Source organism: Penaeus japonicus, unplaced genomic scaffold, assembly GCF_977035675.1.
Source record: "Penaeus japonicus unplaced genomic scaffold, GWHDUDI00000001_assembly GWHDUDI00000039, whole genome shotgun sequence".
Taxonomy (NCBI): domain Eukaryota; kingdom Metazoa; phylum Arthropoda; class Malacostraca; order Decapoda; family Penaeidae; genus Penaeus; species Penaeus japonicus.
In genome coordinates, this window is record NW_028234441.1 from 19,863,926 (window position 1) to 19,876,425 (window position 12,500).

A 12,500-nucleotide genomic window follows, 5' to 3' on the forward strand; every position below is an offset into this window, starting at 1 on the left:
CAAATTTTTACTTCCTTTACTTGCTTTCCGTTATTTCACACTCCATTCAGTCACCTTAATTCCGGTATATAGGTAGATATTCATATCAACACGTAATCGCTAACTTAGAACTAAGGATACACCATTTTGAAGGGGTAGGGGTGAAGATATCAAAATGGCTAATATGATATCTATGGTAGGAATGGGGGGAGGGGAGGCTGCAAGTCCTTGAAATTGCTAAATACGGAAAGAATTTTGTCGACTGAAACAGTACCCATTTTCCCTTTGGTACGACCAGGAAGACTTGTTTTTTTCCTTAACCTACCTACCTACCTACACATCTCCTCTGTCTGTCTGTCTGTCTGTCTGTCTGTCTGTGTCTGTCTGTCTGTCTGTCTGTCTCTCTGTGATATAGCACCTTCACGCCTATCTTCATCATTTCATTCGCTCACTCGAGGAATATTCATTCATTAGGTAACACATTCTTCAAATCTCGTCCACATGCTGTTTCAATTTTCCTTCTTTTATGTCTCTCATTTCCTCGCCTTCGCCTCCTCTCCCTTTTCTCTGTCCCTTTCCTCTCTTTGCGTTGTTTCCTTTTCGTACTTTTTTGCTATTTCTGTTGATTTGTCATAGCTTTATCTTCACAGTTTTGTGGATTTTTCTGTCCATTTCGTGATCATATTGCAACAAAAATAAATAACTAATGCTACAGTTTTAACTACAATTAATTGACATCATAATTTTCTTATCCAATAATGTATTTTTCATATCTCTGCCATCTCCCTTTCCTTCAGTGTATTTGCAACTTCTTTATCTACTATATCACTCAATTAGTGAATAATTATTATAGTTTCCTTTAGAAATAATGTTGTGTCTATTGAAGTTTCATCATATGATTAAAAATTCATGGAAGAAAAAAATTGTACTCAACATTACAGAAGAAACTCCTATCAAAATAAAATGCATTGCTAAAAAAAATTATTTCCACTAATCATAAGAAGCTCACGTCATGTATACGATATAAAAAAAAACACAAGAACGCAGGATATATAACACAACAAACCATTAATTATTTAATTATTATACATTCACTAGAAAAAAAGAAAAGAAAAGAAAAAAAACAACAGAGTACATTATGTAAAACAATAATACATATCTATTCACTGTCCCTCACTCGCACGCATACACATACACGTACACACGCGCAGACACGTACGTACACACACACACTCTCGCAACCTTTCTTAACCCATACACACGCGCGCGAAGGGGATCACTTGAAGTACTCGTTGAAGTCATAGTCATCGTCATTCTCCTGAAGCCCCGTGAAGTTCTGGAACATGTTGGTCAGGTCGTCGGCTCTCTTGACGTTGCGGTTGGACTCCTTCCGGTGTTTCTTCTGCGCCTTCTTCTGGTACTTCTTGAGGGACATGGTCTCTGGGTCGAAGGGTTGTTGAGGACTCTCCCAGCGGGGCTTCTTCTCGGCGGCAGCTGATGGGTCTTCGCTCGAGGTCGTGTCCAGGTTGATTTGCACGCCCTTGGGAAGCTGGGGGAGAAAGAGAAAGATGGGGGTAAGAAAGATGGGTAACAAACAGAGGGGAGGGAGAGGAAAAAAGGGGGAGGGGGAAAGACACGTGGAGGGAGGGAGGGAGGGAGAGAGAAAAAGAAACTTTAACACCACAAAGTAATGAGAAACAGAAATATGGTAAAAGTTTTGGTAACAGGGAAAATATGGTGCATGTTTTGGTAAAAGGGATATGTGGTACGAATGTTGGTAACTGGGAAATATAGTAACAGGAAAAGTATGGTACATGCTTAGGTAACAAGGAAATTTTGGTGAAACTTAAAATAAGGGACATATTTTGTTAACGGAGAAAATATGGCAACTGTTTTGGTAACAAGAAAATACATTACATATTTAGGTGATAGGGAAAATATGGCACATGTATGTAAAGTAAATGTATGGTACATTTTGGTAAGAGAAAAATGCAGTGCATGTTTTGGGAAGTGGGAAAATGTGGTTTGTGTTTCTGTATCATAGATAGAAGGAATATGTGTGGTACATGTTTTGATAACTGTGAAAACTTAATCTTTTGTTAATTGTCAAAAATACAAGTTAAAAATCTTATCAAACCATGAGTTTATTTGTATCCACACCAATGTGACATAAGCAATCCAGTTTCTTATGAGATCCTTTCATAGACAACAAATAAAATCAATATCACCAATACTTTTTTCCTCTTCTTTTTATATGACATGTATCTACTAGAAAATATAGCAAGCATCTCATAAAAACTCTCCCTGATGTAATTTTGCAAAATTAAACCTTGAAACTAATAGTCTCCCAAATGGAGGTTTGCAAAATCATACCTCAAAATTAAGACTCCCTACTGTAGGCTTGCAAAATTAACAGCCATATCCCTAATCCTTTGCCATTGTCATGGTCATAGTATTGATGCAACCATCATATCGACCAAAGAACAATGCCGATGCCCTAATACTAATAAATTTTGTACACTTCCCTTCGTTAGCCCTCCCCCAGACAAAGGACACGGCAATCGTTCCAACAATATTTCGTAAAACAATGCACCTCAGGATACAACAGTGCAAAGACCACGCCGAAGACCATGGAGGGACAAATGTAAAGACCACAATGAACACCACAAAGCGACAATGACAACGACAGCCATCAACGAAAATCCCAAGACTAACATAACAGTCTTCCCCCCCTTCAAAACAGAAAACCAGAAGACCCAAGACTCACCACGCCGGTTTCAGCCTCAGTTCCAGGCTCCGCGGTGTCCATCTCCATCTCTTCCTCATCGTCATCGTCCTCCTCCTCCTCTTCACTCCCGGATTCCATCTCCTCGTGCTCCCTAATCTCCATGAGGGGACCGGCTGATTGCACGGCCATCGTCTGCGAGGGTCTGTAGATTGGCAGGGACTCCATGAAAGTGCCCTCCGCGGCCGAGAGGCTGTCCATGTCAAACTCCGTGCCAAGCTTCGACACCAGAGATGCCCCGACCTGCGCTTCGTCCAGCTCTGGGGGCTGTGTGTAGTATTTGATTGCGCCACTGTGGGAGGAGGGGAGGGGGGTGGGTTAGTCTGTTTGTCTTTGGGTGATTTGGGGACTGATTGACACACTAACTGAATAACTGAATGAATGAATAAATGTTTGACTGACTCTCATATATATTTAAGAAAGAAAAAGACAGAGAATCAGACACACAAAAATAGATAGATAGAGAGAGGTAAACAGAGAGAGAGAGAGAGAGATCAACTCAACACCAGAAAGTGAAAAACATGAAAAAAGACACAGAAAAAATAACAAAGACACAGAGAACCATCTCTTACATATTCCAATCTCGCAGGACTTTGCGTGCTGCCAATTCCCGGTCTGGGATGCCTCCTTTCTTCAGCTTCCCATATCGCTTCGCCAGCAGCGTGAGGAACTGGACAACTGTGCTGAATTCGGGTAGACGGTAATAGACCATAAGCTGGAAAAGAGAGAATTGTTATGGATGTCATAGGGTATTTCATTTGCGGTTGGACGGGTTATCTGAAAACTGAGGCGCTTGGTTAGAGTGGGTCATGTGAGCCACCTTAGTGAATGAGTTACTGGCATCCTACCCCTCAACAATCTGAAAGTCTCATTGGTGGTTGACAAAAATATTCTAGCAAAATGGTAACAATTTCTTGGTCAAAATTTGAAGGCAACTTTATGCTTTGTTCTTGTATTACAAAGAACAAACTTTAGGATTTTTTTTTTTTTTATATCCTAATCTCATTATGTTTTCTGAGAAGGCTGTTTAGGGATAGTTGTTAATAGTACCTCTTTTGCGAATATAAGGATTTCTTTATATCTTTCTTCCCACACAAACCTCCCTCTTTCTATTCACCGTCACAACTCCCCACCCACCACCTCCTACCCTTACCTTCACCCAAACCTCCTATCTCCCACCCACCCCTCCCCCTACCTTTCACCCCCCACCACCTACTCCCCCCCTCCCCCTTACCTCTCTTCTCCCACATCCACCCTCCCTATCCCCCTCACCATTAACCCTACCACCAACCCCCACACCCACACCCTCTTCCACATCCTCCCCTTTTCCCCTACCATCCACCACCCAACCCAACATCCATCTCCCACCCTCACCTCTACCCTCCCCTCCCCATCTCCAACCCCCACACCCTCCCCCTCCTCCTCCCTTTCACCACTCACCACCCACACCCTCACCTTTACAACCCCCAAACCCCAAACCCCACACAGCAACCACCCCACTCAACGAACACCCCCTCGTCCCACCTGACTCTTCTGGGCACGCGCAAAGATGGCTTCCACGGGGGTGATTGGGTCGTCCAACTGCTCCAGCTTGACGGCATTCCTGAGGGCAGCGTTCGCGTCTGAGGTGTCGCCTCCTGGCAGGATGATGCCCGGGCAGTCAATTAGCTGGACTTTGGAGTCGAGCTGTACCTGTTGGAGTGTCCTGTGACAAGGGGGAGGGAAGGAAAGATGTTAGGAATGGGCGTGGTGCGTATTTGGTGAGCGGGGTTGGATTGGGGTTATTAATAGAGAGAATGCAAGAGAGAAAGAGGGAGAAAAGAAGGAAAGAGAGAGAAGAACAGGAAGAAAGAGGAAGGAAAGAAAAGAACGATAGAGCAACATGAGAATGGATGGAAAGAGGGGAAAAAACAGGAAAAATACAGAAAAAAAATAGAGGAGAAAAGAAGTAAAGAAAGAAGAAAAAAAAGTGAAAGGAATAAAAAAAAGGCAGACGGATGAAAGGGGAAAAGAAACAAGATAAAAAGAAAGGGGAGAAAGGAGAAAGAATACAAAAAAAGAAAGAGGTAAAAGATAAAGAAAAAAAAAGCAAGTAAAACCCCATCCACGTATAAAATAGTTGAATACATCATACAAAAAATATAAAAATGTCCACATGAATGAAAGGCACTCCAAAAAGTTTTCCCATTTGAATAAATACCTAACAAGCCCAAAATAGCATCTTCTTTCCCAACCAAATTACATAAACCTCTTCTGAAAACCTTCCATCATATCTAAACCAATAAATCCAAAAAGAAAACGAAAAAGAAAAAGAGAGAGAGAGAAAGAAACTCACTTAGTGAAGCCTGGGGTGGCCCCGACCCCACACGCCTTGCTCCTCTTCAAACTGTTGATGAGACTGCTCTTCCCGACGTTCGGCAGGCCCACCACCCCGACTGAGATGGCCGTCTTGATGTCCTTGTTGCGGCAGTAATTCTTCAGCAGCTGCATGAGCACGTCCGCGCCCAGGGCCTTGGACGATGTCATCAGTTCGTCTGTTACCTTCAGAACCCTGTGGAAGAGGAGGGGAATTTAGTCTTGTTTAGAGGGATCAGCTGTTTTGATTCTAGATTTGGTGATAATACATGTACTATTCTGATATTGGCCCTTTTGTATCATACTAAAAGAGAATCTCTTGTTCTGCAAAACTAGGTTCTTAACCCATTCACGCCGGGGTTTTCGAACGCATAGGCCTAACACCTTGGGATTCTCGGGCGCACTAGCCACAAGCCTGTTCACCCCAAGCGCCGGCCTCTGACGCAAAAACCACAAAATGTGTCAGCATGTCATCTGGCGCAAAGGGGTTAAACTGTTGATAAATGAGATAAGCAAATTAAAGGAATGACATAGAAGAAAAGAACTTTGCATTCTGCTTACTTGGACGATGTACTAGCTGCGTTCTGTCCCAAGTGTGAACCCTGTGTCTGTGTGCTGGACTTGAAAAGGACCGTTGGATGTTCTCGACGCAAGTACTGGAGCCACTTCTCCAAGACGTCTCGGGGCACCAGGTCAGCCTTGTTCAACACCAGTACCAGCTTCTTGTTGGCGTGGCATGTAACGGAGGCCTCCATCTGGGGTACTCTGGAGCCCAGGGGGTCACGCGCATCAAGGACCTCAAGGATGACATCTGCTGCTTCCACCACCTGCGACAGGAGACTTTGCGTGAGAAATCCAAAGCACAAACAGTGTATTTAACAGGTACAAAGTAAACTAATTTTCCTCTCAAGATGTGTATTTTACTTCGGGGCTTTGAGAGAAAGGCAATCACTTCTGTCTTCCCAGATACAATGGCAAAAGGTAACAGTCACCATCAATAGAAAATGCAACCACAAACACAAAAATATCAGCTGGACAAAATCTGCCCTATCCATGCAGCAAATATTATCTACTGTTGCAATATAGCATGCCTGGTATCAAATATTACAAAACATGCAAGTTAGCATCAGTTACAATAAAGAGAATAAAAAAAATTATTTGAAATAAACCTGGCAGGTTAATCAAGAAACCTACATTTGACATCCACCATTTTGCAAACCCCTGACACCACCACTTTTACCCTCCTAACATTCTTCTCCTTCAGACATTTATCAAAAACACACACAAACACAAACACAAACACACACACAAAACAAACACACACACACACACACACACACACACACACACACACACACACACACACACACACACACACACACACACACACACACACACACACACACACACACACACACACACACACACACACACACACACACACACACACACACACACACACACACACACACACACACACACGCAGAGCAAACAAGCACCTTCAGAAACCCACCAGAAAACATTGCCTCGTCGAGCAAAACCAGCCACAAATACACAGATACACAAGCAAGACATAATAAACAATAAAACTCCAACAAGACCACACTCGAAAACACAAGCAAGAGACCCACTACACCCTACACAACAACGCTCTACCCCCGCCCCCCAACCACCACCCAACCACGGTAAAAAGGGGACTCCTCCGCACCTTCTTGAACTCCCGGTAGTACGCCTTAGCCGAGCGATCCGTGAGGCTCCCCTGGGTGCTCGACTCGGTGGCCATCCTCTCCTCGAACTCTGCCCCGCGCTGTTCGGCTGTCTGGATCATCTCGCTGATGGCTCTGATAAAGAGAGGGTTGAGGGAGTGAGACAAGTAATTTTTAGGATGAGGGGGGAGATTTTTTTTTTTTCTTCTAAGATGGTGAGAGTGCTTTTGAGAGAGTGACTATTTTGAGGAGGGGAGGGGGGGAGGGGATTTATTTAAAAGAAATGCAAGATATTATCTATTGCAATAAAAGGAAGTAGTGTGTACAAATATAACTGGACTTGTAATGAACTTGCTATGACAAGCTGTAACTGAGTGACTGGTTACAATAGTATCTCAAATTCCCAAATGAAAATAACAATAACCAAATTAAGTATCTCTTTGAAAAAAAATTGAGATTATAAACCAACCAAATTAACTAGAAATAAAAATAAAAACAAAATACACTCACTCATTAATAAATCAACAAAATTAACTAGATAAAAAAATAAAAAATAATACACAATAATAACAATAATAATGATAATTATAATAATGATGATGATAATGATGATGATGATGATAATAATAATAATAATAATAATAATAATAATAATAATAATAACAATAATAATAATACCAATGATAACAACAATAATAAAGAATCAAGTGGCACTCACTCGGCACTCCTGGCATTGGCGAGCATCTTGGCCTTGAGCTCCTTCTTGCGCTCCTGGTTCTCCTTGATCTGCCGCAGCTTGGACTCCTTGGCTTGCCTCGCCTCCTCGATGATCTTGTCGTAGAAGGGGAGGCTCTTGGGCACCCCGGGGTCTTTCTCCTTCTCTGAAATCAACCGACTGATCAGGTGCTGGCAAGGGGATTGATGACAAGGAGGGTTGCGGGAATGAGAATGTTGATATCAATGGTTCATGTGTTGCAAGAGTGTGGATTTCCTTCTCTGTATGTGTGTGTCTCTTTGCATTTTTCTACCTTTATGGCATTCTATCTTAAAAAAAAAAGAAAAAAAAAGAAGACAAAGACAAAGACGAAGGCCCTTACTCTTGAAGAGCTCTGGCTGTTTCCTCTGCATCTTCTTCTGCTTCTTCTTGTGTGCTCGCACCTTCTTCTCGATCATGTACTTCTTTTTGAGGGTCATCTTCTTCGACTTTCTCCCTGTTGGCAGCAAAAGTTTTAGCGGAGTTCATCACGACACATTTAGACAAAGGTACAAACGAGGTGGAATAACTTCGCAACATTGTAAAGTCACCGAGTCTCTTTTATATCTTTTATCTACAAACACAAGATTATTAATGACATCATATTACTGCTATTAACCCATTGCCGACGGGGTGCCTAATGACCTAACTGGTCATCAAGGCAGGTGGTCTACAACACTAGCTGCACCGGCTAAAAATTAGAAGGATGGGGAAAGGGTTTTCACTGCCCTCGGGGAAGCGTAGACTAAACCAAACAATATTTTTCCATAAATCAATCATAAAAAGCGAGTTTAGGCTGACTTTGGAACCCTGTAGCTCTAGAATAAGCAATGTTACAGCTGTAATACTTCAACTGTGAGCAGATCCCAATGTCGCGTCATGTATACATTGACTCCCGTCTCTTAGGCCTAATCCGTGCCGACATGTATGTCATGACACCCGTACGCAATGAGTTAAATAGAAATATGACTGCTAACAGCACTACTGGGTAAATTGTTAATACAGTATAACAAAAATCATGTATAAAAGTCAGTTAAAATAACTTTAAAATGTGGGTAGTTGAATTTTTCTACTGAAAAGGAAACACATGAAAAAATGCTTTTAAAAAATGTAAATGAGTAATCTTTTTCTTTGACACTCTTCCTAGACATAAATCATGCTATAATCATTCCATCTAAAAGTGTATTACTTTGCAAAAGGTAAGTGAAGCACGTTCATATTCAAAAACGAAAATTAACTGTAAAGGAGAATGTGGTACTGGTGGCTACAACGCATTCACACTTATATTTGCAGCTGAAAACTCATTAACCCAATCTCAACAGGCCAGGGATAAGTGGAAACCCCCTATGTTGGGCCTATGCAATATTGCATCGGGAACATCAAACTGGTGTGTCGCCCCCACCATTTGGCATTTAGCTGTGTCACATGGGTGTGATGCACCATCATCAAAGGGTTAAAAACATACAATATTGTGATAAAATTTGAATTTCTGGGTAAATGATGCTAACACTAGCAGTGACTTTTAAAAAGGGACCTTTTTTTACCCTTAAATATATTGGCTGTGTTGTATCCAATTCAACGGGAAGCTTGCTGTGATCTATGTTGCCTGATGTTTCCCCCTAAAGGCATTAGCACTTCATTTTTACTCAACATTTGGGGCATTCATGTCAGAGATACCATGGTATCAAACTCTGTCTGTCATCTTGGGTGTACGTATACAGAGCAGTGTAGAAGAATATTAGTACAAGAAAAACAAATTGGAAAAAAGTACATAGTAATTATCATAAGAATATAGCTTTGGGTAATATTTTGCAATTGCATTGCTACACTTAAAAGAAAAAAAGAAAAGGAAATAGTTGAAGTTAGGCCGGCATTTTTGGTGGGGACAACATGTCACGCAAAAGGTCATGTTGCAAATACATTTAGTGCAACCTCATTAACCCATTCACGACGGGGTCATTCTAGCCTTGAATGTCACAATGCCGGGGCTTTCGAACACTTAGGCCTAAATCAATTAAATGATTGGCACCATATGGTGCCACCCGCCCACCGGGCCCTTGAATGAGCAGTACCGTAGTGTACCACCCGTCCAGAGAGGGTTGAGCACTTCAGTGATGGGTGGCTTGCAATCTCAAGGTCTTGCCAATAGCGGTGCAGAGTTGTCTATCAATCGCCACAGCCTCAGCACCTCACACTCTAGCAAAATCCAACAATCCTCGGCCATATATATCCTGCTCAGCCGGAGCTTGGACTGGTTCCCTTCTTCGATCACAAAAATTCCCTAACGTACCAATCGCCAACCTTCCTCAAACCACCAAACCCTCAGCACCTTTCGGCAGACCAGTTAAGGCCAAAATACCTCAGTATTATTGGATAAAGATGCAACCCCCCGTAGCGAAAAAACAAACCTTTCAGCATGACGTAACACCATAAAACCCATTTCTTCCGCGAAAGGTTTCCGATGGAAATGAGTAGCGGAACTGTACAAAACAGAACGAAAACTACCAGAAAAATATTGTGTCGTGCCTAGAGGGTTAGTTGCGTCTTTATCCAACTTTACCAATACCTCAACCACGTAGCTTCTGGCAAGGAAGAGCCCTGTAGGCGTCCCTGGCAATTTATAAACCAAGTTAAACGCAGAGACCACAGTAATCTCTTAACCATTTGCCACTGTATTATTGTAATTCACATTGTAGTCTGACCTTCATAAATCACAACAAGATTCTAATAGGTCTGGATAGAACAAATGTTAATGTAATTTCCATTAATACGCCCCATTTCGAAGGCCACTACGAGTATCTTCTACATATTTAAACCAAATCTTCCCGACATTACGTATAAGATATTAATTCAAATCAAAACCATCCCTGATTTTTTTTTCTTTCTTTTTTTAATGTGGAATGAAAATAAAAAAAAACAGACCCTATAGAAGACATCGTCCCAAATTCCCAAACTTATTAAACCACAATATAAAATATAAACCACATCCCTCGCTCTCTCAGAAGTCAAAGGATATATAAAACTACTTACTTTTGGCCACCATTTTGAATTAATTTGAGAATTTCTTATCGAAAATCCTCGAGTCCCGTCTGTTTCCACACGTGTTTTCGGAACAACAACACGAGGACTTCTTTGAGCTCGGAGGGTTGTGTTTACGTTGGTTTCTCTTGGCCAATCAGAATACGGGTGAGATAAATTCTTGTTTCTGATTGGTTGTTGTGGGATGGGGATAAATTTTGGGTTTTGAGGGGATATGTATCTTTGAAATAAGTTATGTGGTTGTTTTTTCGTAGGTGGATTATCTTTCTGTGATTTTTATTAAGATAATAAAGTTATTAAAGGTTTGACTAGCTGAATTTTTGACTGCTTATCTACCTTTTAGAGGAAAGTGAATACATTTTTTCTAAATATCTTCTACGATACTTTTTAAATCGTGAATATTTTTTACTTGAATAAAAAACATTAATGAAGAGATAAAAGAAATATAACAGGGAAATAAAGCCCAATATATATTAACCGGACCTGTAATTTCCGTCGGGTCGCCGTGACTCGCTGTCAAAACAAAAATGGAAGACGTGGCAGATGTAAACATTGGCCGGGTGAGAGAGAATTTATCTATTTGGGAGGACGACAGGACTCCCCTGGCGCCGCTGACCTCACAGGAGAGAGACACCATCATCGAGCTGACCTCCGTGTCCGGCTGGAGGCCCTTACCCTCGAGTGTGACCTCCGAGGAGACGAGAAGTGGCGGCGGGAGGGAGGATGGGGGAGGATCCAAGAGAGACTCGGAGCATCAGCGTGACAGCTCCAAGAGAGACTCCTTATCGGAACACCACCTCTCGGACAGCTTGGCGAGGCTCAAACTAGGGGAGGTCAAGATCGAGTCGAGTCAGCAGGTTGGTAGGAGTTTGGGGTTCTGTTGTGTGCTTTGGGAGGATGGGGGAGGGGGAGGAGGAGGGGTTTTCAGGGGGACACTTGCCACGATTGCTGATTTATTTTGTATTCGGATTTTTTGTTCAATTTGTTGTTGTTTTTATATAATGTTGTGTCTGTTTTGGAGTTTGTGTGTATGTCTGTGTCACTTCTCTAATTATGAGGAAAAGTGTAGATGTTAGTTGTGAATTATGATCGACAATGTTTAAAGTGCGATTAGTGTGAGTTTGTCAAGTTCTCTAACAGCCACTTTGGATATTATTTAATCAGTACTTCATATCAAGCTCATTCATTCTTATATATGTCAACAGCAGAAAGACTGTTTGTCATAATATTTATGAATGTGCAGAGAATAGCTGGTCAAGTTCCTGCCAGTGTACTACCAGAAGAATAGATGTTTGTCATTTTATCATAGATCTATATGCGTGATTGTATGATAATCGCTAGATTGTAGATGATGGTTTTGATGCTTAGATATTTTGATTTGATTTGTGTCAATTTCACAATTTTTTTTGTAATATGTTAATTAGTATTTATTTGGTTATACTTGTAAGAAAAATAAAGCTTAACAGAGCCTAGACTAACCCAGTTCTATCTACAGTTTTTAACATGGTTTGCGGGCGTAGAAGGTGAGATGTGTGAGGAACAAGATGGTCCATACAGAGACTACGTCGGTCAGCTGGTCAGCCACCGCTCAGAATGTCGAACACTCCTTGCTCAGCTTGACGAGGCACTCAACAACTTGCAACATTTATCAGGACAGGTATATAGTCATTTTTATTAGGGCAATATTTTGAATACCTACTCAGGATATCTTATTTATATGTTATGCAGATGTTGTTTTAAAGAAATGTTGGCATACTTGCTTATTTCAGCATTCTTTACATTTCATGTTCATGGAGATTTAGTTATAAATTAATCTGAACCTGCTCCAGTGATACATATTAGTAAACGCAAACTGCATTCCTTTCATACCAACAGTACACCA

At 41.5% G+C, this 12,500-nt stretch overlaps 2 protein-coding genes across 2 annotated transcripts in view; one reads left to right on the top strand and one right to left on the bottom strand.

Annotated features, from left to right (window-relative positions):
- Window positions 1–1,042: 1,042 nt before the first annotated feature.
- Ns1 (Nucleostemin 1) lies at window positions 1,043–10,767 on the bottom strand. The gene is made up of 10 exons (XM_043011556.2): window positions 10,610–10,767; window positions 7,923–8,036; window positions 7,544–7,706; window positions 6,828–6,960; window positions 5,681–5,946; window positions 5,100–5,315; window positions 4,289–4,469; window positions 3,337–3,479; window positions 2,747–3,056; window positions 1,043–1,528 (listed from the first exon to the last, which is right to left on the bottom strand). The coding sequence occupies exons 1-10, from the start codon at window positions 10,620–10,622 to the stop codon at window positions 1,256–1,258; spliced, it is 1,812 nt and encodes a 603-aa protein (XP_042867490.2). The 5' UTR covers window positions 10,623–10,767; the 3' UTR covers window positions 1,043–1,255.
- Window positions 10,768–10,914: 147 nt separating this feature from the next.
- Window positions 10,915–12,500, top strand: part of Cog3 (conserved oligomeric Golgi complex subunit 3) — an 11,106-nt gene continuing 9,520 nt past the window's right edge. The window contains exons 1-3 of the mRNA XM_043011553.2: window positions 10,915–11,475; window positions 12,114–12,275; window positions 12,494–12,500. The exon at window positions 12,494–12,500 is cut by the window's right edge and continues 668 nt beyond it. Of these exons, the coding sequence (XP_042867487.1) occupies window positions 11,146–11,475; window positions 12,114–12,275; window positions 12,494–12,500 (499 nt within the window). The 5' untranslated portion in view covers window positions 10,915–11,145. The remainder of the gene's footprint in view (window positions 11,476–12,113; window positions 12,276–12,493) is intronic.